At 46.8% G+C, this 25924-nt stretch overlaps 2 protein-coding genes across 5 annotated transcripts in view; one reads left to right on the top strand and one right to left on the bottom strand.

Moving 5' to 3' along the window:
- PHF11 (PHD finger protein 11) lies at window positions 1-25924 on the top strand. Of its 3 annotated transcripts, none has more exons than XM_042806051.1 (12): window positions 1-89; window positions 3019-3162; window positions 7256-7391; window positions 8957-9064; window positions 9826-9959; window positions 11980-12000; window positions 13066-13112; window positions 15807-15865; window positions 17380-17446; window positions 19073-19195; window positions 20526-20597; window positions 25013-25924. In XM_042806051.1, exons 3-12 carry the CDS (start codon window positions 7284-7286, stop codon window positions 25150-25152), a joined length of 879 nt encoding a protein of 292 aa, XP_042661985.1. In that variant the 5' UTR covers window positions 1-89; window positions 3019-3162; window positions 7256-7283; the 3' UTR covers window positions 25153-25924. The 3 variants fall into 3 exon arrangements, with proteins under 3 accessions (XP_042661985.1, XP_042661987.1, XP_042661986.1); XM_042806052.1 differs by lacking the exon at window positions 1-89 and adding an exon at window positions 147-540; XM_042806053.1 differs by lacking the exon at window positions 11980-12000.
- The window catches only part of RCBTB1 (RCC1 and BTB domain containing protein 1), a 33409-nt gene continuing 27334 nt past the window's right edge, over window positions 19850-25924 (bottom strand). The window contains exon 13 of one of the 2 annotated variants that reach the window (XM_033006682.2): window positions 19850-20156. The gene's annotated coding sequence lies outside the window, so the exon portion shown is untranslated. Of the gene's footprint in view, window positions 20157-23976; window positions 24693-25924 lie in introns of those variants that run through there. The other variant, XM_033006683.2, reaches the window with a different exon arrangement.

Raw genomic sequence — 25924 nt, 5'->3', positions numbered from 1 at the left:
GGGGGGGGAGGGGGGGCGGTGAGCGGGCGCGGAAGCGGCGCCGGGCCGGGCCAGGGGGGACGGGGGTGGGCGGTTCCCGCCGCCCCGCGGTAAGTCACTGCGGCAACGTGGGGAGGGGGGGGACTGGGGCCACCCCGTGTCCGGTGCCCCCTCGGCGCCCGCTTCCCCTCCCCCGGGCTCTCCGTGAATGGGCCCAGCTGGATCCCGGAGGAGGGGGGGAAGCGCTGTGAGGGCGGCCCCGGGTTTTCCCTCAGCGGCGCTGGCCCTTGTCTCGGAGGCAAACCGCGACCCGGGCCGCCTCATCCCGGGGCTGCTCTGCTTCCCCCCTCGCTGCCTCAGGAGGCTCGGGGCCGAGGTAGGCCCGGCTAGGTGGCAACTCGCCCCCGTAGGCCTCGAAGCCCCGGGGGCGTGAAGGGAAGGCAGCTCAGCGGGTCCCGTCCCAGCCCCACCTCAGCGCCCGGTTGTCCAGATCGGTGGAGGGTCGATTTGCATCCTTCTTCCCGAAGTTCTTGCCCTTTGGCACTTGGTAATCATAGTAAGGTGGGAACGGTTAGTCTCTTTGAAATGACACTGTTGTGTTTAAAATGCTGGTGGTGGCGTGTCAGTAGAGGGTGAGGTGTTACTCTCTGAAGTGCAGTGTGAAGGGAGCGATTGAGGACCTCCAACAATAGAAGCACAAACATCTCCCTCCTCAAATACTGTGTCCGGCTCTGGGGTCCCCACTTCAAGACAGATGTGGACCTGGAGAGGGTCCAGAGGAAGACCATGAGAATGATCAGAAAACCAGGACGCCTCTCCTGTGAAGAAAGGCTGAAAGAGTTGGGGTTGTTCAGCCTGAAGAAGAGAAGGTTCCGGGCAGACCTTCTGTGGCCTTTTAATATATAAAGCAGAGATCTGAGAAAGCCTGATACTTTTTCACAGGCCCTGTTGTGACAAGAAAGGGGCAACAGTTTTAAACTGAAAGAGGATAGGTTTAGATTGGACATAAGGAAGACAGATTTTATGATGAAGGTGGTGAGACCCTGGCCCAGGTTACCCAGAGAAGTGGTGGATGTCCACTCCCTGGAAGTGTTCAAGGCCACATTGGATGAGGCTCTGAGCAACCTGGTCTAGTGGAAGGTGTCCCTGTGTTGGACTAGATGATCTTCAAAGGCCCCTTCCAACCCCAACCTTTCTATGATTCTATAATCTTGTGAATAGGTGAGAGTTTAGATCTAATGAGGAACCCTCCAGTCACCCCCATCATTTGGATCAGATGTGATAACATATAGCTTTCTAAAGAAAATATTTTTTTAATATTCTTTAAACTATTTCCCTTGTAGCAGTGAAAGGTGATTGGAAAGAGAGATTTATTTGGATTTGTTCTGAAATCCTTACAAAGACTGGGTGTGTTTATACTGCTAATGAGTTGGGGGAGAATGAGAAGGGGGTTTGTGTAGGTCGTGCCCAGCTAATAGATGACCAGCAGTGCTTCTTTCCCCACAAAGTGCAAATGGAGGACACAGTGAGTGGGGGCTAACAGGCATGTAATTTCCTTCCTTCTCCATACTTCAGTAGATCAAATCCTTCACTATACTGGGGTGAAGAGCGGAACAGGATCTGGGGCAGTGGATTTCTGTAGCATGCTGGAAGTTGGGGACTTGGGTTGTTTTCCTTACTCCCCTACAGCTATGCTGAGTGACATTCTGTGCCTTAGTTTCCTCCTGTGTAAAATATGTGCAAGGAAACTTTCAGAATTGGATCTGGGGAGGAAATACTTGGATGAACTGGTAATGTTTCATCGAGGTGTATTTGGAAGTGGTGCGATCCCTGTGCAATTGCCAACAATGTTTCTGTCCCTTTTTACTTTCTGTTTTGTTTCCCGTGCTCTTCCATTTTGTCACTGCAAAAAAAAAAAAAAAAAACAAGCCCAAACCTGCTTCTATGAAACAGCACAGGTACCAGAGCAGCAGCCAGAGGCACATGACTGTTTCTTTCCCTCAGCTGCTTCTCCTTTGTCTTCCATTTTGCAGCTTCATTTGCTCTGTGGAGAGCAGTGGAAGGTCCTCCAGATGAATTAGTCGCCTTAGGTTCCCAGAGTCTGTTTCTGTGGCAGTGAAAGTGAAAGCTGTCTGTGAAGAGTTGTAGAAGGACTTTGTGACAGTGAATGATTTGACTATAAAATAGCAGGTGAAAGTCCAGCATTGATAAGTGAAAAATTACGGATGTGTCAGAGCAACAATCATTACGCTGATGCCCTCCATGCTGATACCATTTAGGAAAGAGGTCTGGGGAACTGTACTGCATAGTTCTATGAAAGTGTTGGCTCCATGCTCAGAAGCGGTCTAAAATGTGATTGAAGTATTAAGAATCATTAAGAGAAAAATATGGAGCACCGTTGTGACTTTGTACTGTAAATGGTAGCCCGCCTTTTTGAAAGAACATAGCAGGAGCAGAGATTGAGAAGTGACGGGGATGATCAAAGGTGTGAAGCAGCTTCTGTACAAGGAACAATTAAACAGTTTCAGATTCTTCAACTTGAAAAAGAGACAGTATGAGAAAGAATAACAGATCTGTGCTGTCACAAGTGTTATTGGAGGAGTTGAGTAAGGAACAACGATTTCTTGCCTTTTCAGGCAGTTCCTGGGGTGTCAGATGGAATCTGTGAGCAACAGGCTTAAGACCTGCAAAAGCAAGGGGTTGTTTAGGTGAAATGTAATTAAACTATGGAACTGGAAACATGCCCTTAGCCACTCCCTTCTCACTTGAGAACAGCCAGCCGGTTCCATTGCCTCATTTAGCTCAGTATTCTTTCTCTGGCAGTAATCTGTAGCAGAAAGCTAGGGAAGAGCACAGGGCCAAAGCAGCACTCCTGTGGGGGACAGAATACTGAGCTAAATGGAGCAAGGGGTGCAGTCTGGCTGCTTGTGCAGTGAGAAATGGCCAAGAGCTGTCCTTCCACCATTTCAGGGTTACTGCAAAGGTGCTGGAATAACTCCAAGACTGACCTTGACCCAAGTGTCCTCTGTTTTTCTGCAGCACCAGGATTTCTCCTCAGCCTGTAAGAATACCAAGGACTGTAGACTCCACCTTCAGCCTCTCCCTCACGAAATTCCCAGAGCCCTCAGAGCTGGATCCTCTGACTGGGCCTGAGCAGGGCCTATGTATCTGCATCAATTCCAGGTAGTAGCTTGCTGCAGAGAACTTTTCCTGAGTTCTGAGTCATTCAGACTCTAGCTCGGTTTTTTTTTTTTTTTCATCATTGTTTTCTATTCTATTTCTAATATTTTTGTATGTTTCTATTTGTTTCTATCATGTTTATTTAATGCTTAAATTCTGAGACTGATGTGATAGTCACTGTATAGATGAGTATTGGAAATCAGGCCCTACCCTGCCTCGCTTACAAGAGATAGAAGGATGGAGGTAAAAAGCAAGATGTGTGTGGAGGCAAAGTGACTTGCTGTGATTAAGTAGATTCTCAGTGGCAGAGCCAGACGGGGGGAAAAGAAAAAAAAAAATCCCATTCTATTCTGGTGGTGTTCTCACTTGAGACTACCCCCTCCGTTTTATGGAAGGGAGGTGGGAACTAGTGAAAACAAGAGGTTGTGTCATGGTTTCACCCCAGAGGGCAACTGAGCACCTGTCAGCTAGCTGCTTACTCACCCCTTCCCCCTCAGAAATGGGAAGAGGAAAATAAAGCAAAAGGCTTGGGAATTGAGATAGGGACAGGGAGGGATGACTCGCCTATTATGGTCACAGTCAAAAAGACAGGACTCATCAGGAGATGAAAAAAACCCATCAATTTAATTCAAACACCACTACCACTTAACAGAGTAGGGCAGTGGGAAGTATAACCATATTTTAGAAAGACCTTCCCCCACCCCTCCCTTCTTCCCAGGCTCAGCTTGGCTCCTAATTTCTCTACGTCCTCCCCTCCCATGGTGCAGGAGGGGCAGGGGTTGGGGAGGTGCAGTCAGTCCCTTACACTCCTTCCTCCTCAGGGGGAGGACTCCTCACACTCCTCCCCTGCTCCAGCATGGGCTCCTCCCACAGGATACAGTCCTCCATGAACTTTCTCTGACATGAGTCCTTCCCACGAGCTGCAGCTCTTCCCAAACTGCTCCAGTGCGGCTCCCTCCTGCGTGTTGCAGTCCTCCCAGCGCTGAACTGCAACAGCCCACAGAATCCCAGCCTTCTTTGGGTGCAGTCACTTGCTCTGACATGGGGTCCTCCATGGGCTGCAGGTGGATATCTGCTCCACCGTGGACCTTCACGGGCTGCAGGGGGACAGCCCTGCCCTCTCAACACAAGCTGCAGGGGACTCTGCTCCAGTACACCTCCACCACACCCTCCCACCACCTTTCTTCCACTGACCTTTGTGTTTAAATAGGCGTGTCCCTCACCCTTCCCACTTCTCCCAAATTCCCCTTCTTAAACACATTATCGTGGAGGCGTGGCCACCATCACTAATTGGCTTGGCCTTGGTGCAGAGGCAGGTCTGGTTTAGAGCTGAGGGAGCTTCTAGCAGCTTCTCACAAGGGCCAACCCTGTATCCCCCTTGCCTGATACCAAAACACCTGCCACACATACACAAACCCAAAACAAGTTGGCTGTTAAAAGCCACAGAAAGGTTGTAAGTTGTGCTGGACTCTGAGATTTCCTGCCTGTTTAATGCTTGGACCTTACTGCCTCTCACTAGAATAATTTAACTTCAGATCTTCTTATTTCTTGAAAGTAAAAGCAGACTTTTCTTATCCTGTGGGAATTTGTGCTGTCGGAGGGGATGTCTCCAGCAAAGGACAGTTTAACCTAGTAGGAGTGGGAAATTGTAGAAGATTTCTGCGGTGGACTTGCGCAGGAGCCACAAAGTAAAACTTTTGCTGCTAATGTGTGGCGTGATGCTCTAAACTGCTGGTGAAGGATGTGGGTAAAGGCTTATACGGAAGCATTTAGACTGTTTTGTGAAATAAGTAGCTGGTCTTAAAATCTTGCAGCTGCTGGGGGAAAAGAAAGACTGTGAAGCAGAACAATTAAGACTTGAGTGGATATGGCCAAGAAAAGAGAACAGATGTACATGGGGCAAATCTCGGGCTATAAAGAGAATTATGCCACTCGTCCCACCTCATTGAGAGGGAATGTTCAAATACCTTGTTTCTGACTGTCTTCTGCCCTTTTTTATTTGCAAGCCTCTCGTCGTCCTGGTTTGAGTCCAGAGGGCGGCTGCTTGCTCACCCCTTCCCCCTCAGGGATGGGAAGGGGAAAATAAAGCAAAAGGCCCGAAACTGAGACAAGGACAGGAAGAGACGAGTCACCCATTATGGTCACGGGCAAAAAACAGACTTGTTAGGAGAAGAAAAAGAACATCAATGTAATTCAGACAGTAACAGCAGCAACAATTAACAGACAGAGTAGGACAGTGAGAAGCATTACCACATCTTAAAAATATCTTCCCCAACCCCCTTCCTTTCTTCCTGGTCTCAGCTTTGCTCTTGATTTCTCTACCTTCTCCCTCCAGCAGCCTAGGGAGCAGGGAATTGGGGAGGAGGTGCAGTTAGTCCTGCTGCTCCTTTCTCCTCAGGGGGAGAACTCTTCCCATTCTTCCCCTGCTCCAGCGTGGAGTCCCTCCCACAGGAGGCAGTCCTCCACGAGCTTTCTCTGATGTGAGTCCCTCCCAGGGGCTGCAGCTGTTCCCGAGGTGCTCTGGTGTGGGACACCCCCATGTATTGCAGTCTTCCCAGCTCTGAACTACAACAGCGGGGGCTTCTTTCCTGAAAGTCCCGGCCTTCTTTGGGCTCACTCACATGTTCTGGTGTGTGGTCCTCCACAAGCTGCAGGTGGGCATCTGCTCCACCGCTGGACCTCCATGGGTGGCGAGGGGGCAGCCCTGCCCTTTCACCATGTGCTGCAGGGGAGTCTCTGCTCCAGCACACCTTCCCCCTCCCCCCCAGCCTTCCTCCTTTCTTCCATTGACCCCAGTGTTCACAGAAGTCTCTTCTTTCCAGGTTCCCCTTCTTAAATACATTATTGCAGAGGCTTGGCCAGAATCGCTAATTGGCTCGGCCTTGGCGCAGAGGCAGGTCTGATTTGGAGCCAGGGAAACTTTGAGAAGCTTCTCACAGGGGGCCATCTCTGAAACCCCCAGCCATACACACAAACGCAGCACATTCCAACCCTCACCTCTGTGAATCACATATTTAAGAATTGTCATGAAAATCCACGTTCATTACACAAGACAGTATTCACAAGCTTCATTCACATCAACGTACCAAAAAAAAAAAACAAACCACAAACCCTTCCCCACACTAAACTAAGAATAATATCATCACAATAGTGAAACACAATCCACACATTCCACCTCTTGTCCCTCCACCACAGTTGCAACAACAGAAAGTCTCATGGTCATTCTGCTAACGGAGTTCAGACCAGACCCTGCTTTGCCAGTTTCCTTTCCCTATTACTATCCTTATCTTGAATTCCTCTGCCCCACTTGGGCAACACAGAGTATTGTCAGGACTGTCCTGGCTTGAGCCCAGAAGGCAACTGAGCACCAAGCAGCTGCTGGCTTGCCCCTTCCCTCCCTCGGGCAAAGAGAAAACACAACAAAAGGCTCAGGAATGATGAATAGGGAGGGATGACTCACACCTTATGGCCATGGGCAATCCACAGACTCATTAGGGGAAGAAAAAACCCCACCCCATACACAAACCCAAAACACCTCTCCATGCTTCACTGCTACATCCTTGTTACAGGAAGGAATTAGTGTTTTTTTCCTTGTTTTCTGTGAGCTGGAAGGCACTGGAGAAGTTTGGAGGCAGCTGTTTTTCTCTCCTCAGTTGACTTGCAGACCCACACGGGACAGAACTAGCTTAAGGAGAGCACTGCTATGAATGATGGACCTCCTCCAAAGAAAAAGGGGTTTCACATCTAGGGCATGACTTGCTAGCTTGCTCTTGGGCCTGTTGTTGGAGCAGATGCTGCCAAGCAAGCTTGAAAACTCTTGTCCTTATGACTTGTTAGTGACTTTCCAAGAGGAAAGAAACCAGTTTTCCTCCTGCCCTAAGTGCTGGAGCTTCTGGGAATTGATTTCCACCCCACCGCTCTCCCAAGAGCAGGCTTTGCCTATTCTAATAGTTGTTCCTGGAGGAGCAAAGCACCAAGGTTCAGGGGATGTAGGTGAAGGAGCAGTTAGAGGACAAGTGCTAGCAAGTTCTGCTTTCCTCTGTTTGTCCTGCTTGACATATAATAGCTGCATGAATTGCTTTGTGTTTTGTCCCAGTTTTCCTGCTCTAGGTGTTTTCTGGATAATGGCGAAGATGGTGAGAAGAACGTGTGCATTTTGTTCAGAAGGGGAGGCAGGTTCTGTAATGTACATTGCCAAAGAGCGAAATATTGCAGCTCATCAGGATTGTCTGGTGAGTGGCTTTTTAGTTGGTCGGTACATACAAGGAATGGAGAAGAGGGGTTAAAGGGGAAGATTCCAGCGCTTCTCTATTTTTGACTCTACAGTGGTGTCTGAATTAAAAGGTTGGTTACCCACACCAGCAAGCTTATATTAGATTGGAAAGCAACAGGGCTCGGCCAGAATTTTGGAGAGGGGGGTCGACATGGCTGCACAGCTGGACACCTTGATTTGTCATGTTTTCATGTGTGTCTGTTCCTGATCCACAGTTCTAGACACACATCCAGTCTAGCAGTAGGAATAGGTCTTCTTGAGACACTAAACTGGGTGAGGCTTCTCAGACCACAGAAAATTGCATATTTACTTAAAACTTTGCAGGAAAATATTCGCATCACTTGATATATCAAGGTAAAAAACTCCCCAGTCTGTGCCTTTATATAAAGTGAGGAATAAAAATATCAGAAGTTATATGAAAATATCTGTGAAGCTCTAAAGCGTGCTGTGATCCTAGGATATATTTACTCTTCTTGCTGTCAGAATGCCTTCCCTTTATTCTGACATCTTAGTGGAGCTGGTTCTTGGTGTGCAGAGTCAATTACAGATCCATATTCTCTGTTCATCGAGGGTCGCTTAGCACAGAAGATGCAGCTGCTGCTGGAACAGCTTTTTTGGCTCCTCATTGTTTCAGCCTTCTTGTTCTCGCAGGTTTTCTATTTAAATCTTCATTTTTCTACTTTTGTTTTTTTTTTTTTCCTTTTCTAGTAGCTGAATGTTTCAGAAACGTCTGATACTTGTTTTACAGTGTTACTTGGGTGTTTTGTTAGGGCTATAATGTTGCTTCAGTGTTGCAGTAACTTTACTAGTTTCTCTGCCTTAGGCTTTTCTGCACTGTTTGGCTCTTTTGCAGTTAGCTGCTACCATCTTCTGAGCGGGCAGACTGTGCCTGGCAGTTAACATAAGGGTAGCTCACTTTTGTTTGGAATTAGCTATATATGATGATCAGAAAAAAGTCGCTAAGAACTTCCCCTTCCTCACTTATTGTCACCGCAGTTCTGTGGGAATTCAAGTGGCCCCAGTGTGCATGGGTACATGTTTTGTGGGTTGCTCCCGGGCTCTGTACAATGTTCCTGTGTTTCTCATGCAGTCAGTTGTTCTCGGCATTGGACTGTATGGAAATTTTATTACAGAGAAATGTTGCATCCAGCAGTTGGTTAGATAACAGGATGTTCACGGTGTGGAGGTCTGTCAGATGAAGCGCTTCTCCTCCTTACTCTGGGCAGCCTGGACTTCCAGACATTCTTAATTCACACTTCTTACTAAGTTCACTTTCTTACCTTGTTATCTTCTCTCGGTGCACCTTCAAGTCATGTGAAATCTCCTATATAGACAGAGGAACTTTTGACTCTGAAAAGGTTTAAGCATAGCTCCCCGTTCAGTGTAGGTGAAACCTCTTAAAAACAGAGAAAAATCAGCCTTCTTAGGTAGGGCAAGTGCAAGAAGAAAAGATGTACCCTTCCTCTCTTTTCTGCACTGGTGACTGAGTCCCTCTCTTCATGATACTGTCTCGTTTGTCTTTAGTTATTTTCCTCAGGATTTGTGGAATCTGAAGAGTATAACCCAGATAATCTGGATATACGGTTTGATGTGGCATCAGTGTTGAAAGAGCTCAAGAGGGGAAAGCGGCTGGTAAGAATTTTCTTTCTGAATCTGCACTTAATCCTATCTCATAGTGCTGAAGGTTGTCCAGGCTGTTTTATGCTTGGGAAAAAATGCAGAAAAGTACTTGGTCCTTCTGATCCACTAAGGTTAAGGAAATTACAGCTGTAGAGTTAGAAACATTGATTTGACATTACAGTTGGTGAAATTTAGTTCATTTTGTATTAAAATGTGTTGTTTTTTCCTGGCCTTTAAGTCCTTAGTCTAAGTTTCCTAGGAGAATTTGGTAAAGGGCTAAGCCAATGCCTGAAACAAAGTTATGTAATTCATAAGTGTAAAGGGAAAGGCCTTCTGGTGTTAGCAGAAGGAAGGTTATTTATCGGAGGTTTTCTTATTGGCTTTGTCTCTGGCTGCCCTTCGACCTTACGTACTGGGTGGAACGCTTTTCATTACAAAGTTAGCCTTGAAAACGTAAATACACTAATACCAGTAGGGACTGAAATAATTTGGGCAAGATTTAAGGGAGGGGGAGAAGTTTCCAGGTGTCCTCACATGGCTCGTGGCATCATTTTACAAATTCATCAGTATGAAATAGAGGTAAGATAGCAAAAAGGCGGCTGAAATAAAGACCAAGGTAGGAGTTTTCAGGAGTGAACTTGCCTGATGAATTATACAGAGGCAACCTGCCAGAAAAGATTTGATTCTCCCACAGGGGATAGTATTTGCCTTGTCTGGCAAGATCCTCAGTAGCTGTCCGTAATGCTTACCTGCTAAACCCCGTCCTGTTCTAGGTGTGCAACTTCTGTCGCAAGAAAGGAGCCACTGTGGGATGCGAGGAAAGAGCTTGTCGCAGAAGTTACCACTACTTCTGTGCGCTGTGCGATGATGCAGCCATAGAAACGGATGAAGTAAATGGAGTCTACCGGTATTTAACCAAGTACTTTCTAACTAATTATTGTCAAGGGCTTGGGGGCAGTGTCAGGAAGGGCGACCTAAAAATTGTGCGGTTTTAAAAGTTTTTTAAAAAGCAAGTACGCTCACCTCTCTTAAAGTGATGCTCAATCCTCTGTTCACGAGCAATGGGGAAAATGTTTTCCTTCCACGGGAAAACATCACAGCCGGGGGAAGAAACCTGTTCAGTGTTTGAGCCTGCAACACTCCTGAAAGATCACTAAGCCAAACCCAGGGAAGCCAGTCCTTACTATCTAGCTAGCTAGTCTTCGAGGACCAAGATTTTTATGAATGTCACTCAAATTCTTAAGTTCTGTTGGTTCAGAAGCTTCAGTAAATGTGGTTTGAGCACAGAGCAGGCTATAGCACTTCTGGATCTGCTCACGTTAGGCAAATTCTGGTAATTTTCCCTCCGTATGCTAGCAGAGAACTTTGTATTCCCAACAAGACCTTCTTGTATTTCAAGTACGTGCTAGCATTAACACAATTAAACAGAGTTAAATTTTCTGTCCTGATCATGCTAGTCTTGGTGTCTGCTGCCCTTGGGCTGCCTGCGTTGCCATTAGTAGATGGAACGAGTTGCTTGGAGGATGCAGATGAGGGGATTTTGAAATTGGGACTTTAGGGACCTTTTGAAGTGCTGGATGAAGTCTGTGGTGCATAAAACCCCCAGTGGCCATTTCTGTGCAAGGCCAGAGAGATCACAGGCCACATCAGTCTTAGATTAATCTGGCAGACCATCGCATCACAACTTGTTTCAGGAAGGGGTGGACTAGTGCAGTCCTTAGAAGCAGTGAAGGAAAGATGGGTCCTTTTGTGTCAAAACACTTGCACTCCTGGCTGCTTCACTAGGGCTCTCAGACCAAAATAAATAGGTCTTTCTTCAAGGCTGTAAGCCCAGCTGTATAGAGAAGATGATATGTTTAGTTTATGCTTATAATGTCTTTGGGAGTCCGCAAAGCTCATGGAAGAGTGTAGCTGGGAAGATGGAAACTCTCTGGGATCACAGAATAAATGGCTCTCATCATACAGCTTTAGAAAGGATACTTTGAGCTGAGGAAGACCGAACTCCTCAAGATGTTGAAAAATGAGCGGGACTGCTAACAGCCTAGATACAAAGAAGCGGTTGAATATATGGTTTGATTTGGTGGTTTTCTGAACAGATGACCTTGGAGGTTTGGAAGAGGGACCCTTAAAAGTGCCTCGCATTAAGTCGCTGTGTGCGACTAGTTGCTTCTCTTAGATAGGAACTATAGGAAACTAGGCTATAGCAACCTGTACTGAAAAGATAAAAAAGGACTGTGTGAGAGAAAGGCAGTGAGGCCGGTTTCAACGGTTTGAACCCAAAGACTTATGCATAGTATCTGTGGCATAAATAAATCACAGAATTTGTAGCTAGCTTGTATTTATTGGAGAGAAGAGGAGCAAGACTTGAAAAACAATGGACATGGATTGACAGCGCACCCCCCTGCACTTTTTCATGGTGAAATAAAACATTTGGAAAATCATATCAAAAGAGATAATTCCTTCAAGAGAGAGAGAGAAAGATGGTGTTTTTAAATCCTGAGTTGCCATCATGATGATCAGCAGTGACTATCAAAACAAATAGAGCAGAACAAAAAAGAGAAAGCGTAGAGTGCTGTGGAAGTGGCTGGTAAGATTAGAGGTTGGGAAAGAAGTGTAAGTTGTACTGCCATCTTTCAAAAATTATAGTAAGGAAGTGCTTCTAAATAAACTGGCCTGTGTAGTAAAACGTATTGTCTATTCTTTATAAGATGTTCTTGTACTTAGGAAGGTTGTTTTTAATTGAGAAAGAATAGAATCAAAGGGAGGGGAGGAAAAAACCAACCTCCCAAGGTCAACATTAGAAATTCAGGGATGTAAATAAGGTGCCTCCAGTACTTAGTTTTCTGATTGAATTGTTAGGAACGCATAAATCTTTTTTTTTTTTGTGCATTAAAATGCATTTCATGCAAAAAAGCTGGCTCATCAAGGAAACAGACTGCATTTCTAAGGTCAGTGCTTCTATTTTGTTAAAATAAAAGAATGACAGTAATTAGAAAATGTCGTAGTAGATGCAGTTCCCTTTAAAAATTGCTTCCAAACACCTGAGCGTTAGTCTTAGCAAACAGATTTGTGATTCAGAGATCCGCTAACCATACTCCTGAGGAGGCAACTTTGCTTAAAAAGTGATTTGGGATCCTTCTGTAAGAAAGGCATATTATAGAAGCTGGTTCACGTTCTTTGTACATTATTGTATCCAGAATAAGGAGTATTTCCAGCTGTATTTGTTGCATTTTGCCTCTTCCAAGGAATTCACATTGCTCTCCTAGAGCCAGAGAAAATAGTCCCATCTCTCATGTTACTGAAGGCTTTGAGGGACGAATGGACTGAGGAGCTTTAAGCTGCTGGGTCTCAAACAGGGTGCCCTGCTTCGTCAGGATTTGGGGACTGGGCAGCAGAAGGGGAGGGGCACGGAGATCGCCGAGCAAGTAACTGGTACCGTGCGCGGCGGTGCCGTGCCACGTGGCTGTGCCAGCGGGTCAGGCAGGGCTGATAAATTCAAGCTGACTGGTGAGCTGTGTCTGAAGAGGCTCCGGACCTGGCCTGAGCGGGGCAGGGCAAGGGGGCAGAACTGCAGTAGCTGTGATCAAGCAATGTTAGTGCTGGGGTATTTCGTCTTGGCGGCATTAATCTCGCTGTAATCAGGCATTGCGATAAGAGTACCTCTGCCACCGTGACTGCCACGTCAGATGAAACGTGCCTGGCTCAGCATCTGAACATTGAGGAAGTCCAAACAGAGTGGGGTAATGGGACTGTTAATACAAAGCTTCAGTGTTGAGAGTCCTCTGGGGCTCTAACGGTACAGATACAAGCTCGTGCATGTATGTGACTTTATAGCTGGTGCTTTCCTAGATGGGTAATGCTGAACAACAATTCTGATAATTTTTTCTAAGTGTCTTTCAGTTTACATTCAATGAAAAGAGGGGAAAATATCCGTTAAAATCAGTCAGCATAACTCTGTTTACATACTTATTAATACTTTTTCTCTTTTTCTTACAATTGAACTTAAATTTTAGAGTGTTCTGCCCAAAACATGACCCAGGCAATAGGACCAATCACTATGGTGAGTTTCTTTCATGGCTTCGTTGATTTCATTTGTTTTAAAAGTTTGCATCCTACAGTCAATAACTTGTTTGAACAAAATAAATGTTACTCCACCTTTATATTGCGTGGTGGATTTCTAATCTTGCAGGAGTGGTTTGGCTGAGCTCCATGCGTGTGCACAAAAATCAAGATTTTTTGAAGTAGGAAATGTTTATATTTGATCTTCCCTGAATTTCTCTTAAAAGTGACTTAAAACACTGTGGACCTGAACCTTCATGGTATCATTCTGACTCTGTGGGCAGATAGGCCCAAGCAGCTTGTAAAATCCATGTGAGATGCACATGCTTGCACCTGATTAGCAAAGAGAAGGCTGTTAGAGGAGTGGTCACCTTGGAATTTTTGTCTGTAGTTACATTAAGATGTTCACGTTTGCACTTTCTGTATTCAGTGCAGTGATTTTTTTTAATAGAGCCTTTTATTCTGAAGGATCCCAAAATGCTTTTTAAGTGTAGCAAGAGGGTTATACAACCCCTGTTTAAGAATTGCTTCCTTTGCTACAGAAATGGAGCTTAATTTGACAGTCCTGCTCCTTGCTGATTCAGAGGTAGTCAGAAATCTCACTGAACAGCCAACCAAAGCTGTGACTTTGTTAAGGTAATTCATACAGTCCTGCTCCAAACAGAGTGGGTTCTAGGCTGGCCCTCACATTGAAGTTAAGCTCAGTCAAACCGTGAGTACTCATGCTGAGAGTGGTGTGCTCCCGCTGAAGTCTAGCCAACTTTGGCTAATCTTCTTGACAAAGACTGGCTCCACCCTGATGTCACTCAGGGGGGTGGGTTAGGTGACCATCATTTAAACTTTTAGTCATAGGGTCTGAGGCTTCTTGGCCAGACGTACAGCCCATTTAACACCTGATACTGCTGTGTTTCACTAACCAAATGCAGCTTCCTATTACACTTCACAGTTTTGCTTTTTATTCGGCTGTACTCCTGGGGCTTGACATCCCCTCTCTTTTTAAAATTAATTTGCTTTCTGTTGTCTGATGGTTGTCAGTCTGTTGGGTCTGTCCAGACAGTCTCCTGCCCAAGTACCAGAGAGGGCCAGGATTGCTTTTGTCTCCAGTGTGAGATGAGATGAAGGCATTAGGCCCAGCCCCTGTGGACCACCTCCTTCACAAGGAAGGCTTGAATCTTAGGAGGTTGAAGGTCTTAGTGTCTTCAAGTGCTGCATACACAATGTATGGCCTGTTCCTGAGAAGAGAGTTTTCTCCTAGAGGAAATCTTCCAGAGGCACTTAATTTGGAGACCCTCCGTTTACGAGGAGTGGATGGATTCTGCTGGCAGTGTCTGCCCTGCCCCCTGAAAGTCTGTCCCCCATTCTGTCTGAGAGAGTAGCTGTACCCCCAGGAGGTGGGGAGCCACTGTGAGAGTTGGGTAAATGACACTTAGTTCCCCAAGCCCGACGTCTCCTGCCTCCGAGCAGCTCTCGGTTGCACCCGTGGCACTCACAGTAGCCAGGGGTGTCTGCTGGGGAGCTGGCTGGAGCGGCAGGCGCTCTGATCCACTCCTGGCCCATCCGGGCAGGCAAGGGGAACGCCAGCACCGAGTGTGCCACCAGGTCTGCACCGGGTGGGGAGAGGGACAAGGCTGGGATGGAAGCACTGTGGCTCCGTGGTAGAGTTTTGACTTTCAGGATCCAACTCAGCTGAAGTAGCTCAGCTGTTCCTCTGGGGCAGGCTGAGCCGGCGCTGGGCTGCGTGGGAGCGGCAGCTGATATGAAAGGGCTGCCTCTCCAGGCTTGTTTTTCCCCGTAGCTTGGAGAAAATGGGGTCAAGGAACAGCCCCCTTGTTCTTGGCCCAAACAACATTCCTGTGCTGAAATGTCAGGGCTCTGCTGTGTGACTGGAAGGGGATAGTGTGCCTTGGGGGCTAAGACGTCTCCTTGCAGCTCTGTGCAGCAGGGATGGGAGGGCAGTTTGGACTTGGAAACAGGCTCAAACTTCTGCTTAACTGGAAATGTTGGATGTTCCCAGAGTAAAGGCTGACAAACACAGAAGAATGAAGAACACTGTGGGGAGCAGGAAGAGTTGGGCTGCTTTTTGGACTGTGTTCCTCTTGTTTTAGAAGGCATCCCCCATTTTGCAGAGATCTCATACCATGTCACTCAAACCACTTTGTAGCATAAATAATATTAAACTTACAAGTCAGATTGCTTCTGGAGGCCATTTGTGTGTCTTTGGGACACCTAAAATAATTCTTTACATAGTCTTAGTTTTGAGAGTGTGTTATCATAAATAAGAATTGACTGAAAAAACCCAGTCATCTTAAACTTTCCTGAAGTTTTTACCACCTGGAGGTAGTGCTGCTGCTGGAGAGAATGAGTTCACTCTGCTGCAATAAAAAAATCTTATGTTCAGAACTAAGGTTTGCTTTATACTGAGTTTAAAAGGCAAAGTGATATCCTAATGCTACAGAGATTTGCAGTTCTTCCTAATGGTCCAGACCTGTAATTTTTCTTATATGGGAATAATGTAAATTCCACTGAAATGTCATGTTGGGGGGGGGGGGGGGGGGGGAAGCTGAAGCATACTCTTGCCTTGCCATCCAAAGTGCTTCACTTTTGTAGCTTTTTGGGAGAAGAGAGAATGTGAATGATGTGAAATCGCCGGTCTGAGACTGACACATTTGTAACTTTGTTGTTTCCTGATTCCTAGATGCAGCTAGTAAGAGGAGAAGACATGAATTGAAATCTTCCACTCTCACGGAGCAAATGGTAATTCTGAATTTGAGTAGTTCTAAAACAGGAACCCCCACCTGCTACATCAAAGGACTTTGTTAGTGAGGTATTTTGACTATGTATTCAGCAGAGTCTTCCTCACAGAAGCAATAACTTTTCCTTCACAGCTGCCTTGTTTTGATCTTGTCGCTCTGTCAAAACAAAACTGTTTGCATTTGGAGCTGCTTCAGGCAGAGCCAACGCTGCCCTTGGGTAACCTGGCACAAATGTGATAGGAGCCTCCCAACCAGGCTGGCTCGGTGGCTGTGATCTTGACATGACCAGAAAAAGCTTCCCCCCCGGGGGCTCCTTTTCTTTGAAAGTACGACATCCCTCAGATTTACTTAGGGCTTGACACAGCCGCCATGAAAAACTGCTTTTGATGAGTCTCTTGGCCTTTTAAAATGGCACTTGTTTGTGAATCTGTGCTGATGGTAAATGTGGCAGGTTTTCGTTGCAGATCAGGCAGTTCTCAGCTCTGCTGATGAAGATGGCATTCCCAGGGTTCGGGAGCTAGCAAGCAGAGCATCCCTCTGGTTGCAGGGGGAGTTGTTTTAGGGCCTGTTAGAAAACCTGTAAATACAGCTCGTTTTAAGTTTAGAGGTGACTCTCTTGGCTCCACGGAAGTGTGCATGGGAACTCCCATTGACTCTTGGAGGAGTCAGGGTTTCTCCTTCCTAGAGGACTTAGCATCCAGCTTTCCTTGGGAAAAACTTCTGCCTTTCCCAGTCTTGAGAATAAAGTGGGGGGGGGGATCATGTGAGGAGTTGTGTTTGATCTTTGCAGCTTTTATGTAGTCCTCTCATCAGGGTGTAGGTTATTTGTCTCCAAGAATTTCTGAGCTATGAATCCACTTGCGTTCCTGATATTACAGCAGAGATTCATTTGACCTGTTACTCATGTGTTGTCTCTGCTGCTCTCCAGTGCTAGCGATCTCAGAGATCAGGGCAAACACTGCAAATAAGAAGCTGAGGCGCTCCAGGATTTATCACAGTGGGATAAATTGTTTACCACTGTGCAAGCAATGCATTTGTACACTGGTGGAGTTTTGTGACAGAGCTTAAGAATTATCTGTAGTACTGTGGTATGACGTGGAACAGCAGAGACTGACTCTATCCTGTCCAAAGGAAAAGAAAAATATTCCCCCTCCCCTCTCAAATCCTTTCTAGTCTATCATCAGGTCTAGGGAACTAATCATCATTTGCACTGGGAGTTAGCAGTAGGCATTTGTTAACATCTGCTGTGCTATTTGCAAATGCAATCATTAAGGAGGGTGTTGTCCCATGTGTTGGGCTTTTCCTGAAGAGTTTTTGTTTTGAAGCAATTTTTGCTTCCCTTTTTAAAAATGGAACGTCTGGGGAGGAATATGGTTAGCTGTGCAGAGAAGCTGACTCTGTTCACAGAAATAAGGGCTGCTATTTATCTTTCTGCTGATATAGAGGTGAGAGAATGGAAACAAAGCAGCAAATGTCAGTAGGATGTAAAAGTACGTTGTCTTGATTTTCTTACAGAGCACAGAAGAGGCAGCAGAAGAAAACAGTTTACAGATGCTAAAAAGAAAAAACAACCGGCATAAAGGTGCGACTCGCTTTATAGACCAACTGGGAGATTCTGGGATCTGTTAGGTTGAAGTTCAGAGCATGGAGATGGTTGATAGCAGCGATGCTGCACATGTGTCTTTATTATTCTCCCGAGAGGAATGGCGCTCCAGGCTCTGGCAGGGGGGTGGAAGTCTGCTTTGCAGAATGGCCGGGCGGGTTTTCATAGCTGCGCAGCGAACGAATCTCTGCGTTTTGGCCAGCACTTGCTGTGTGATGTGAGCCCGTGAGTTCACCTGGGAATGCCCCCGCGCCCGTTGGCTGCTGTGTTGGGCTGCCCGTCCCCAGAAAATAGGGGTGCCTCTGCCTGACCCCCCCCCCCAACCCCTCTATCAATACATTGAAAAGGGAATCACCTCGGTCTCCTTCCACTGGAGCCCCTCCTGAAGGAGGGGGGTGAAGTTCTGCCAGGCTCTGGAAGGGGCTAGAAGAGGAGGTGCCGTGAGGAGCAGGGGCTGAGCAGCAGCCCAGCGGTGAGAGGGGAGCTCAGCCCACCTGGAGCAGGAGCTCTGCCTCACAGGGCAGGGCTGGGGCTGGCTGAACGCTGCTACGGTTGCTGCTGCCACCACAGGCTTGCCTTTTGAACCCTGGGTGCTTAATACAGTATTTTACTGCATAAACATGCTGTTAGAGCAGTGGAATCAACCACTGAACCCATCCTTCACTTCTGCAGTTTTCATGTTACCCCGAAGGTCCTGCTGCAGTTGCCTGTTGGGATTATGCTGTCACTTGGAGGGCGTTAGTGGTGATTATTCACCTTCCCATGGCTGTGCTTAGTGTATGGGCATGGTATCCTAACAGTAGGTCGCTGCATAATGTTTTTTCTGAATTTTTACTACCACTATGAAGAACAGGCAACCTAGTAGGACATCTAGTGTTAAGTGAAATGATCTTTTTTTTTTTTTTTTTTCCCCTTCACAAACGTCTCCCAACAAAAAGTAACCTTTTTAATGGAGACTGGCAGATTTCTGTGAGCTGTGTGATAGCTCTTTCCTTTTGAACAGCCCATATAATTGATCTCACTGAAACCTGTCGCTGACCTGCCGCTCTGACATGAATTAAAAATAGGTAGTTATTTCCCTAGAGATCCAAATCTGACAAAGCAGGCATATAAAACGGGCTGTAGTAAACAAGTTCAGTGCCCAGATCACTTGGGGTAAAAGTAGCCTTAATTCTCTTATCATGTCCAATACTTATTCACTTGTACCATTTTCTATCCTTTAGCCCATTCAGTCCGCAGTGTGGTCCTGAGGACTGGAAGGAAGAAAAAAAAAAAAAAACAAGACAAATCCCTTGTTTTCCTGTACTAGGGGGTATCAGGAGGCTTTAGGAATGGTGTGTTTAGAGTTGTGGAGATATTTGCTTTTGATAAATGAAGACAGATCTCGAGCTTAGGTAGCTTTATCCCCAGTGCTTACATCCGCCTGACCGTGGTTTTGTTCCCACGGAACAGGGCTGAGTGGGGAGCTGGAGGAGCCAGAGATCTGTATTCGTGTTTGTTACTGGAAGGGGAGGCTTTGGCTAAAGTTTCTGTTTCTGAAGCAAACGAGTAAAGCCCCCTGTACAGAACACTTCTGTTTGAGAGTGTGTTTTTGTGTTTTAACAGTCCGAATAGACTTTCTTAGGAAATGCAAGCAAGCTGGGCTTCTGGATGACATATTTGAAGAAATGCTGGACACGCTTCACCTGGCGCAGGAAAAACTGATGGATGACAACACCTCAGAAACAGGTATGGAGACCCACGGGGGACTCTGCTCTCAGAGCAAAAGCGCTGATCTGAATGCCAGGCACTCAGCCCTGGGTCACCCTCCTGAGGGTACTTCTGTAGTGCCAAGTAACTGGGTCCTGTTTTATTTCTGTAGCTGCACAGCAGGTGGAGAGTGAGTATTTTTTGGTACACCCGTGCCAGCAGAGGGGAAGAGCTGCTAACTCAGCATGCTCTAGTGAGGCCTTCTAAGCTGAATTTTTGAAGCCACCTTTTGCCCATTGGCATAAGCACAGGTAGTTCAGCCTGCCCTCTTCTCCTGGGCACTGAAGAGAAGGGAATTCCCCGAACCAGAAGTCTTTATTTGGCTCATAAGTCTGTGCCATTCTTACAGCTTCACAGAGGGACCACCTATCTGTTCGTATCAGTACGCTCTTTTGAGGGAAAAATCCCTGAGCTTGTACATTTCAAGTCTTTGGATGATTACTTAGAATTTTATTGTCAACTGTTAGTGTGTATTTGGGGGTTTCATTGCTTTAAGTATCAGCTTGTATGAAGCACTTTGTTCTTGAAGGATTCCGCTCTAATGTTGCTTTGTCCGCAACACAGTGAAAAAAGAAAATACCAACCCTTCCACCCCTGGTGTCCTCCCAGCTTTACAAAGTTACGAACAATACCTTTGGATAAAGAATGCTGATTTATGCAAAGTAACTGAAGCACATGCATGGGAAGTGAAATGTAGCCCACCTGGCCAAATCTTCCTCACGAGCAGCTCGCGTGTAACGTGACAGCAGCTGCTAGAAGAAGTAATGAGTCTGGGACACATTAGGGGTTCAGAGCTTTTCACCAGTAAGCAAACCTCTTAACGGTCCTGCGAGGTCTTCAGGCGTTTTGTATTTCATTTCACTGGAAGCCTCAGTTAGGAAATTGAGGCATCATTCTGGGCTGGTTTTTGGTGATAGCGCTGTCCCACATGGCACGTGACCTGTCAAGAGGAATTGGTATGGTCAGCCCTGCTGTTACACATACAGCCCTGACAAGACTGAATTAAATATGACTTAAGTATATTTCTCATTTTTCAATGGGCTGATCACATGGTGCAGACCCAAAAAGGGAATTGCAGGTAGGTCCCCTTGCCTATTTTCTGTGTGAAACTTAAAAAAAAAATAAAAATAGTAGAATTGACAAATTGATCCTTCTTTCTCAATATGGATTATATGAGAAGGAAGACATCTTAAAACCTCAAGCAATTGGTATGATATCAAATAAGTAATTGCTGTTCTGTGCTACTTGTAATGTGGGGTTCTGTAAACCTTTTCTCAGTAATATTAAATCAAACGATCTCTTTCCCCAGAGTACGAAGAGACAGTGATGTCACTCTTTGACTGTGGACTCTTTGAAAATATACTGGCAAATATTCATTCAGGTATGTGAAATAAGCTGTCAGAGCAGTAGCAGTTGGTATGGGGTTTGGCACAGAGGTTATTCTTCTGAGCATTTTGATAAAATGACCATTTAAAATGAAAATTCCAATGGAACTTTTTTCTCAGTGTTCTATAAACAACTGTATAAAAGCCATTGCTGCCTGAATCTTTAGAAACACAGTATGTCAGATCTGGCTGGCTGGCCTGAAGTGGGAGGCAAGTCACAGTTCCACAGCTTTAAAAGACCAGGGGGTCTCCTCCCCAGAGGAACCTCGTGTCCTGTTTCTGCAGGTTATTTCCCTTCCTCCTCCGCAGCCTCCCTCCTGCAGCTCCCCCGGGCTACAGCTCTGCTCCCGTCGGATGAACGCTGTTCAGACTGGCTGGTGGGTTTCAGTTAAGAGCCTTAAACGCCAGGAGCAGAACTGACCTGGACCTGATGGCAAGTGTAATGTGCTTTGAAAAACAAGCTGAGAATGCTCGGAGTGAAATGAAAACAAGGGCAGGAGCAATGGCTTGGGAACCACCGGTGTGGAAGGAAACTCCGGGGCTTGGACTCCAATCTCAGCTATTGCAAGCAGCAAGGTTAAACCTGTTTTTCAGAAGTCTCTTGCTCCCATTCCCCACTCTAACTGTTAGCAGCTTTGTTGTAACTTTTGCTTTAATTTATCCCTGTGGAAAGGGAAATGGGTTTTCCTTAGCTGATGCTGGGGTTCCGTACGCGAAGGTGATGTTTGCTAATGCTTGCAGCTTCCCCTGCAATCGACTTCAAAAGCCAGGCTCCTCTTCAGCCTCCTGTTCTCCCATTTAAATTCCTCTTTCGGAGATGGGAGTGGCTGGTGTCACAGTTAGTCTGACACAAGGCTCCACCAGTGCCTCATCTGAGGGCATTAAAACACCTCTGCTCAAACATCCTCATTTGACACAACCTGGGATCACGCTTGTTTCTTTCCCGGCTTCCTCAATTACTTCATCCTCTTCTCAGCTCGCCGGAGAAATTCTTGCCACCGGCACCTACGTACACACAACCGGGCGCTTCTCAGCGGGAAAAGTTGTCGCTTCTCCGGTTCCCCACTACCTGAGCAGCTCAGTTCTTCCTGTACCACACGATCTTCCTTTCTGATACCATCAGCCTACTTCTGATTTCAAGGTCAATAACGAAAACGCACATCCAAGAGGAGCTCTTAAAATGAAAGGAATGAAAACCACGTTGGTTATAAATGAATCTGTAGGGAGGGAAGGAAATCACCAGCTTTTTTCTTTTCCTTCTTCTTTTTCTTTTTTTTTTTTGGTCCTAATCTGCCTTCCAAGCTCCAGCTAGCAAGTCTCCGTGATAACATACAAAGTCTAAGAAGAAGTAAAGCAGGACTAATACAAATCCTGTGTTGTCTTCCATCTTTCTCCTGGAACTGATGATTTTGGGTCATCAGACATGCTTTACCTCCAATCCATTTTTTCATTTTACCTTTTTTTTTCACTTCTTGGCTCATCCTGCAAAATCTCTTCCGAAGCCTCACGCATCAGCACAGCAAGTTCATTCTGAATTGTAATTGTTGATAGTGCTTTTAAAAAAGTCCCTTTTATATACAGGGATAAACAGTTCTTTTGCAGCACGCGGCTTGATTGCAAACTTGGCTGCATCTAAAACTTTTCACACGGAACCAGCTATCACCTCGACAGCAGTTTCAAGTTTCTAGGTTGGAGGTTTTTTTTTTTTTTTTTCCCCCCCCAGGGAAAAGCGTCGTCCTTTAGTTTTGCTGCTTCTTCTGTTGTCGTGCGTCCTGCTGGGGGTGAGACCTCAGTCGGCTTTGACCTCCCCTTTTGGCTCTGTGCTCCCGGGGCGCGTTTGTTTTCGGGGGGATCCCGCCGCTCAGCTGTGCAGGGGGGAGTCGCAGAGCTGTTGTGTGTACCTCCTCCTAGAGCCCCCTCCTGCCACAACGGGGAGGGCGCTTGGGTGCCAGCGGGGAATTAAACCGCGACTCTTGGCGAAGGGGAAGCGCCTCCCGGGCCCACATTCCGCAGGCCGTGCTACACATTGGTTGCCCTTCAGGTCATCTCCTGCGTGAGGTGGAAGGTTCCCAACCTGTTGCCTGCCTTCCTGTGGAAGCGCTCCCACGGGCCGGGCCTCCCCACCGCTGGCAGCTCTCGCCGGGCTGTTTCTCTTTCTGCCACGTCCTTTTGGGAGGAGAGACAGAGCGCCGTGTGTCTTCCATCTGTAGCTCACCCCTACGGCCAAATACGGTGACGCAGCTCTGATGTTTGCTCTTCCTTTTGATTATTCCCGATAAAACTTGTTGATTCGTATCCAGTTACGCTCAGAGAGGTTTTTTTTCCCCCTCAGCTCCCACTCGCACAGTCTTTTTCCTCAAGTATGTGCCTGCTCAACCGCAGAGACGTGACACCCGGGGGGCTGCCTGTGGCGAGCCCTGAAGATGACGGTTTCCACCGTGATCTTGCCGCAGCCGCTGAGGTGACGCTGTGGAACTGTGATGGGCTGTGCTGTCAGGTGTAAGTGACACCTGAGGGCAGGAGAGAGAGGGGAGGGGAGAGGGAGAGAGGAGAGGGAGAGGGAGGAGGAGAGGAGAGGAGAGGAGAGGAGAGGAGAGGAGAGGAGAGGAGAGGAGAGGAGAGGAGAGGAGAGGAGAGGAGAGGAGAGGAGAGGAGAGGAGAGGAGAGGAGAGGAGAGGAGAGGAGAGGAGAGGAGAGGAGAGGAGAGGAGAGGAGAGGAGAGGAAACGAGAGGAGAGGAGAGGAAACGAGAGGAGAGGAGAGGAAACGAGAGGAGAGGAGAGGAAACGAGAGGAGAGGAGAGGAAACGAGAGGAGAGGAGGGGAGGGGAGGAGGAAACGAGAGGAGAGGGAGAGGGAGAGAGGAGAGGAGAGGAGGGGAGGGGAGAGGGAGAGAGGAGAGGAGAGGAGAGGAGAGGAGAGGAGAGGAGAGGAGAGGAGAGGAGAGGAGAGGAGAGGAGAGGAGAGGAGAGGAGAGGAGAGGAGAGGAGAGGAGAGGAGAGGAGAGGAGAGGAGAGGAGAGGAAACGAGAGGAGAGGAGAGGAAACGAGAGGAGAGGAGGGGAGGGGAGGAGGGGAGAGGAGAGGAGGGGAGGGGAGGGGAGGAGGAAACGAGAGGAGAGGGAGAGGGAGAGAGGAGAGGAGGGGAGGGGAGAGGGAGAGAGGAGAGGAGAGGAGAGGGAGAGAGGAGAGGAGAGGAGAGGAGAGGAGAGGAGAGGAGAGGAGAGGAGAGGAGAGGAGAGGAGAGGAGAGGAGAGGAGAGGAGAGGAGAGGAGAGGAGAGGAGAGGAGAGGAGAGGAGGGAAGGGGAGAGGAGGGGAGAGGAGGGGAGAGGAGGGGAGAGGAGGGGAGAGGAGGGGAGAGGAGGGGAGAGGAGAGGGAGAGGGAGAGGGAGAGGGAGAGGGAGAGGGAGAGGAGAGAAGGTCATCTGCTTTTTATTCGGTCGGAGCGAGGGTGAAGCGTCAAGTCCCTCTTTCCTGAATTGCTGCCCAGGGTTTTCAACAGGCGCTGCCCCTTTTCCAGCATCCACACTCAACCTGGGTGGGCAACGTCCGTCGAAACGCGTTGTAACAGTGTGTGCACACACACACACAGACCCCCGCAGCGACGGGCTTCCTGCGCGACGAGGAAGAAGCAGCGGGGAAGAGAAGGCCAAAGGCTTGTTTGGTTTGGTTTGGGTTTTATAAAAATCTCAGTTAAGGATGGTTCAAGATCTGTAATTCGGAATGAAAAAGGGGTAAAACATCCGGAGCTACTATCGGGTTGTGCTGACGGCCTGTGAGGCCCCTCACGGAGCTCCCGCTGACTTCCACCGTCTTTGGCAGCAGCAATGCGGGCGGGGAGAGCTTTGCAAATAAAGAACTTGGTTAATCCCATCAGCATACTGGAAATAACTTATTTTTTTCCAGAAGCGGGAACATTAGGTGCTCTTGTCTGGTTTTTGAGAACCTAAGCTGTTGAACGCAGTCGTCTTTTCGGGTTTAATTTTGTTGTCGTTGGCTAAAATCCATTAAGCTTGCGAATTGGCTCTTAAGCGTGTAATTCAGAGATGTTTTCCTGAAACATTTCAAATGCATCTTTGTTGGAGGAGCCCCCCTGCAAAGGGATTCGGAAAATGGAAGTGTTAAATCTCGTACGTCAACTAACATTGGGGTAGTTGCTAAGCTGCTAATTTTTATATTTGCTGGGATGAGTTAAATGAAATCTATCACGCTGCTGGTTTTGAGATTACGGTATGTGGATGATGAAGTATGTAACTCTACTTTTTTTCTTTTGACACTTTAATACTTCCACTAGTCTCATACAACACATAGTCCATCTCTGTGACGAGACCAACTGTATATACAACATGCTTTTTAAATTAACGATAGTTACATATGACTGAAAGCTTTTATCTCTTTTATTTTTTCTAATAGGAACGGAGGAGAAAATCCAGGAGCTTCTGGAAAGCAGAAAAAGACTGGATAACAAGATTGAGCTACTGCAGGACTTAAAAAGAATTGTCCTTCCTCCCCAGGAGAACAGCGCTAGTACCTCTAGTACGGTATCTGAATAACCCCTCGGTCTGTCTGTCATGGTGTCAATATTTAGGATTTTCTAATGATAGAAACCATAGAGCACGTCTGGTCAGTGTGAGAGTACTCCCCCCCCACCCCCACCCCCCCACCCCACAGGGACACAGCAAGAACTGGGCGTTTTTACTCATTTTTATACCTCACCGTTGCAATAATTTTAAGTTGTCCCTTTCTTTAAATTTTACCACGGATCAATGAGCGTTAAACACTGAATTTGGCTTTTTTTAAAGCTCAACAAAACCCTCTAATGAAGAGGTTTGTTTTTTTTTTTTTTCCTCAAAGGCAAGGTTTGGTTTTTCCACCAAACTCTCATTAAAGTCACTTTAGCTGTGGGAGCGCAGTAGCCGCTTCCCTGCATCGAGACAGTGATGTTTTTAAGGATCACATTGCTGCTTTGCCTTTCCAAAGACGACCAATTAGCAGACCTTGCACTCAAAGAAGCCTTCTGAATTATGAACAGGAGTTTGGTTCTTTTAATTAAATGGTTCTTGATTGACTGCTTAATATATAACTAGTTCTGCTGTGATGGCAGCGGTGAAATGGTGTTTGCAGGCGGACCAGAAACGGTTGGGCATCATACTCTAAACACAGAGGGTGTAAAAACAGATCAAACAATGGACTGTACCTTCCTTTCTGCCTTAAGAAAGGATTTGACTTCAATGTGTTTTGTCAAAACAAAAATTGTTTGAATACAGAAAAGCACCGTTTGGCTACAAAAGGGGAAGTGACATGAAATAAAATGTTTTTAAGAAA

The sequence above is a fragment of the Tyto alba genome, unplaced genomic scaffold (genome assembly GCF_018691265.1).
Source record: "Tyto alba isolate M040663 unplaced genomic scaffold, T.alba_DEE_v4.0 Super-Scaffold_45, whole genome shotgun sequence".
Classification (NCBI taxonomy): Eukaryota; Metazoa; Chordata; class Aves; order Strigiformes; family Tytonidae; genus Tyto; species Tyto alba.
This window is presented reverse-complemented; position numbering and strand designations above follow the sequence as displayed.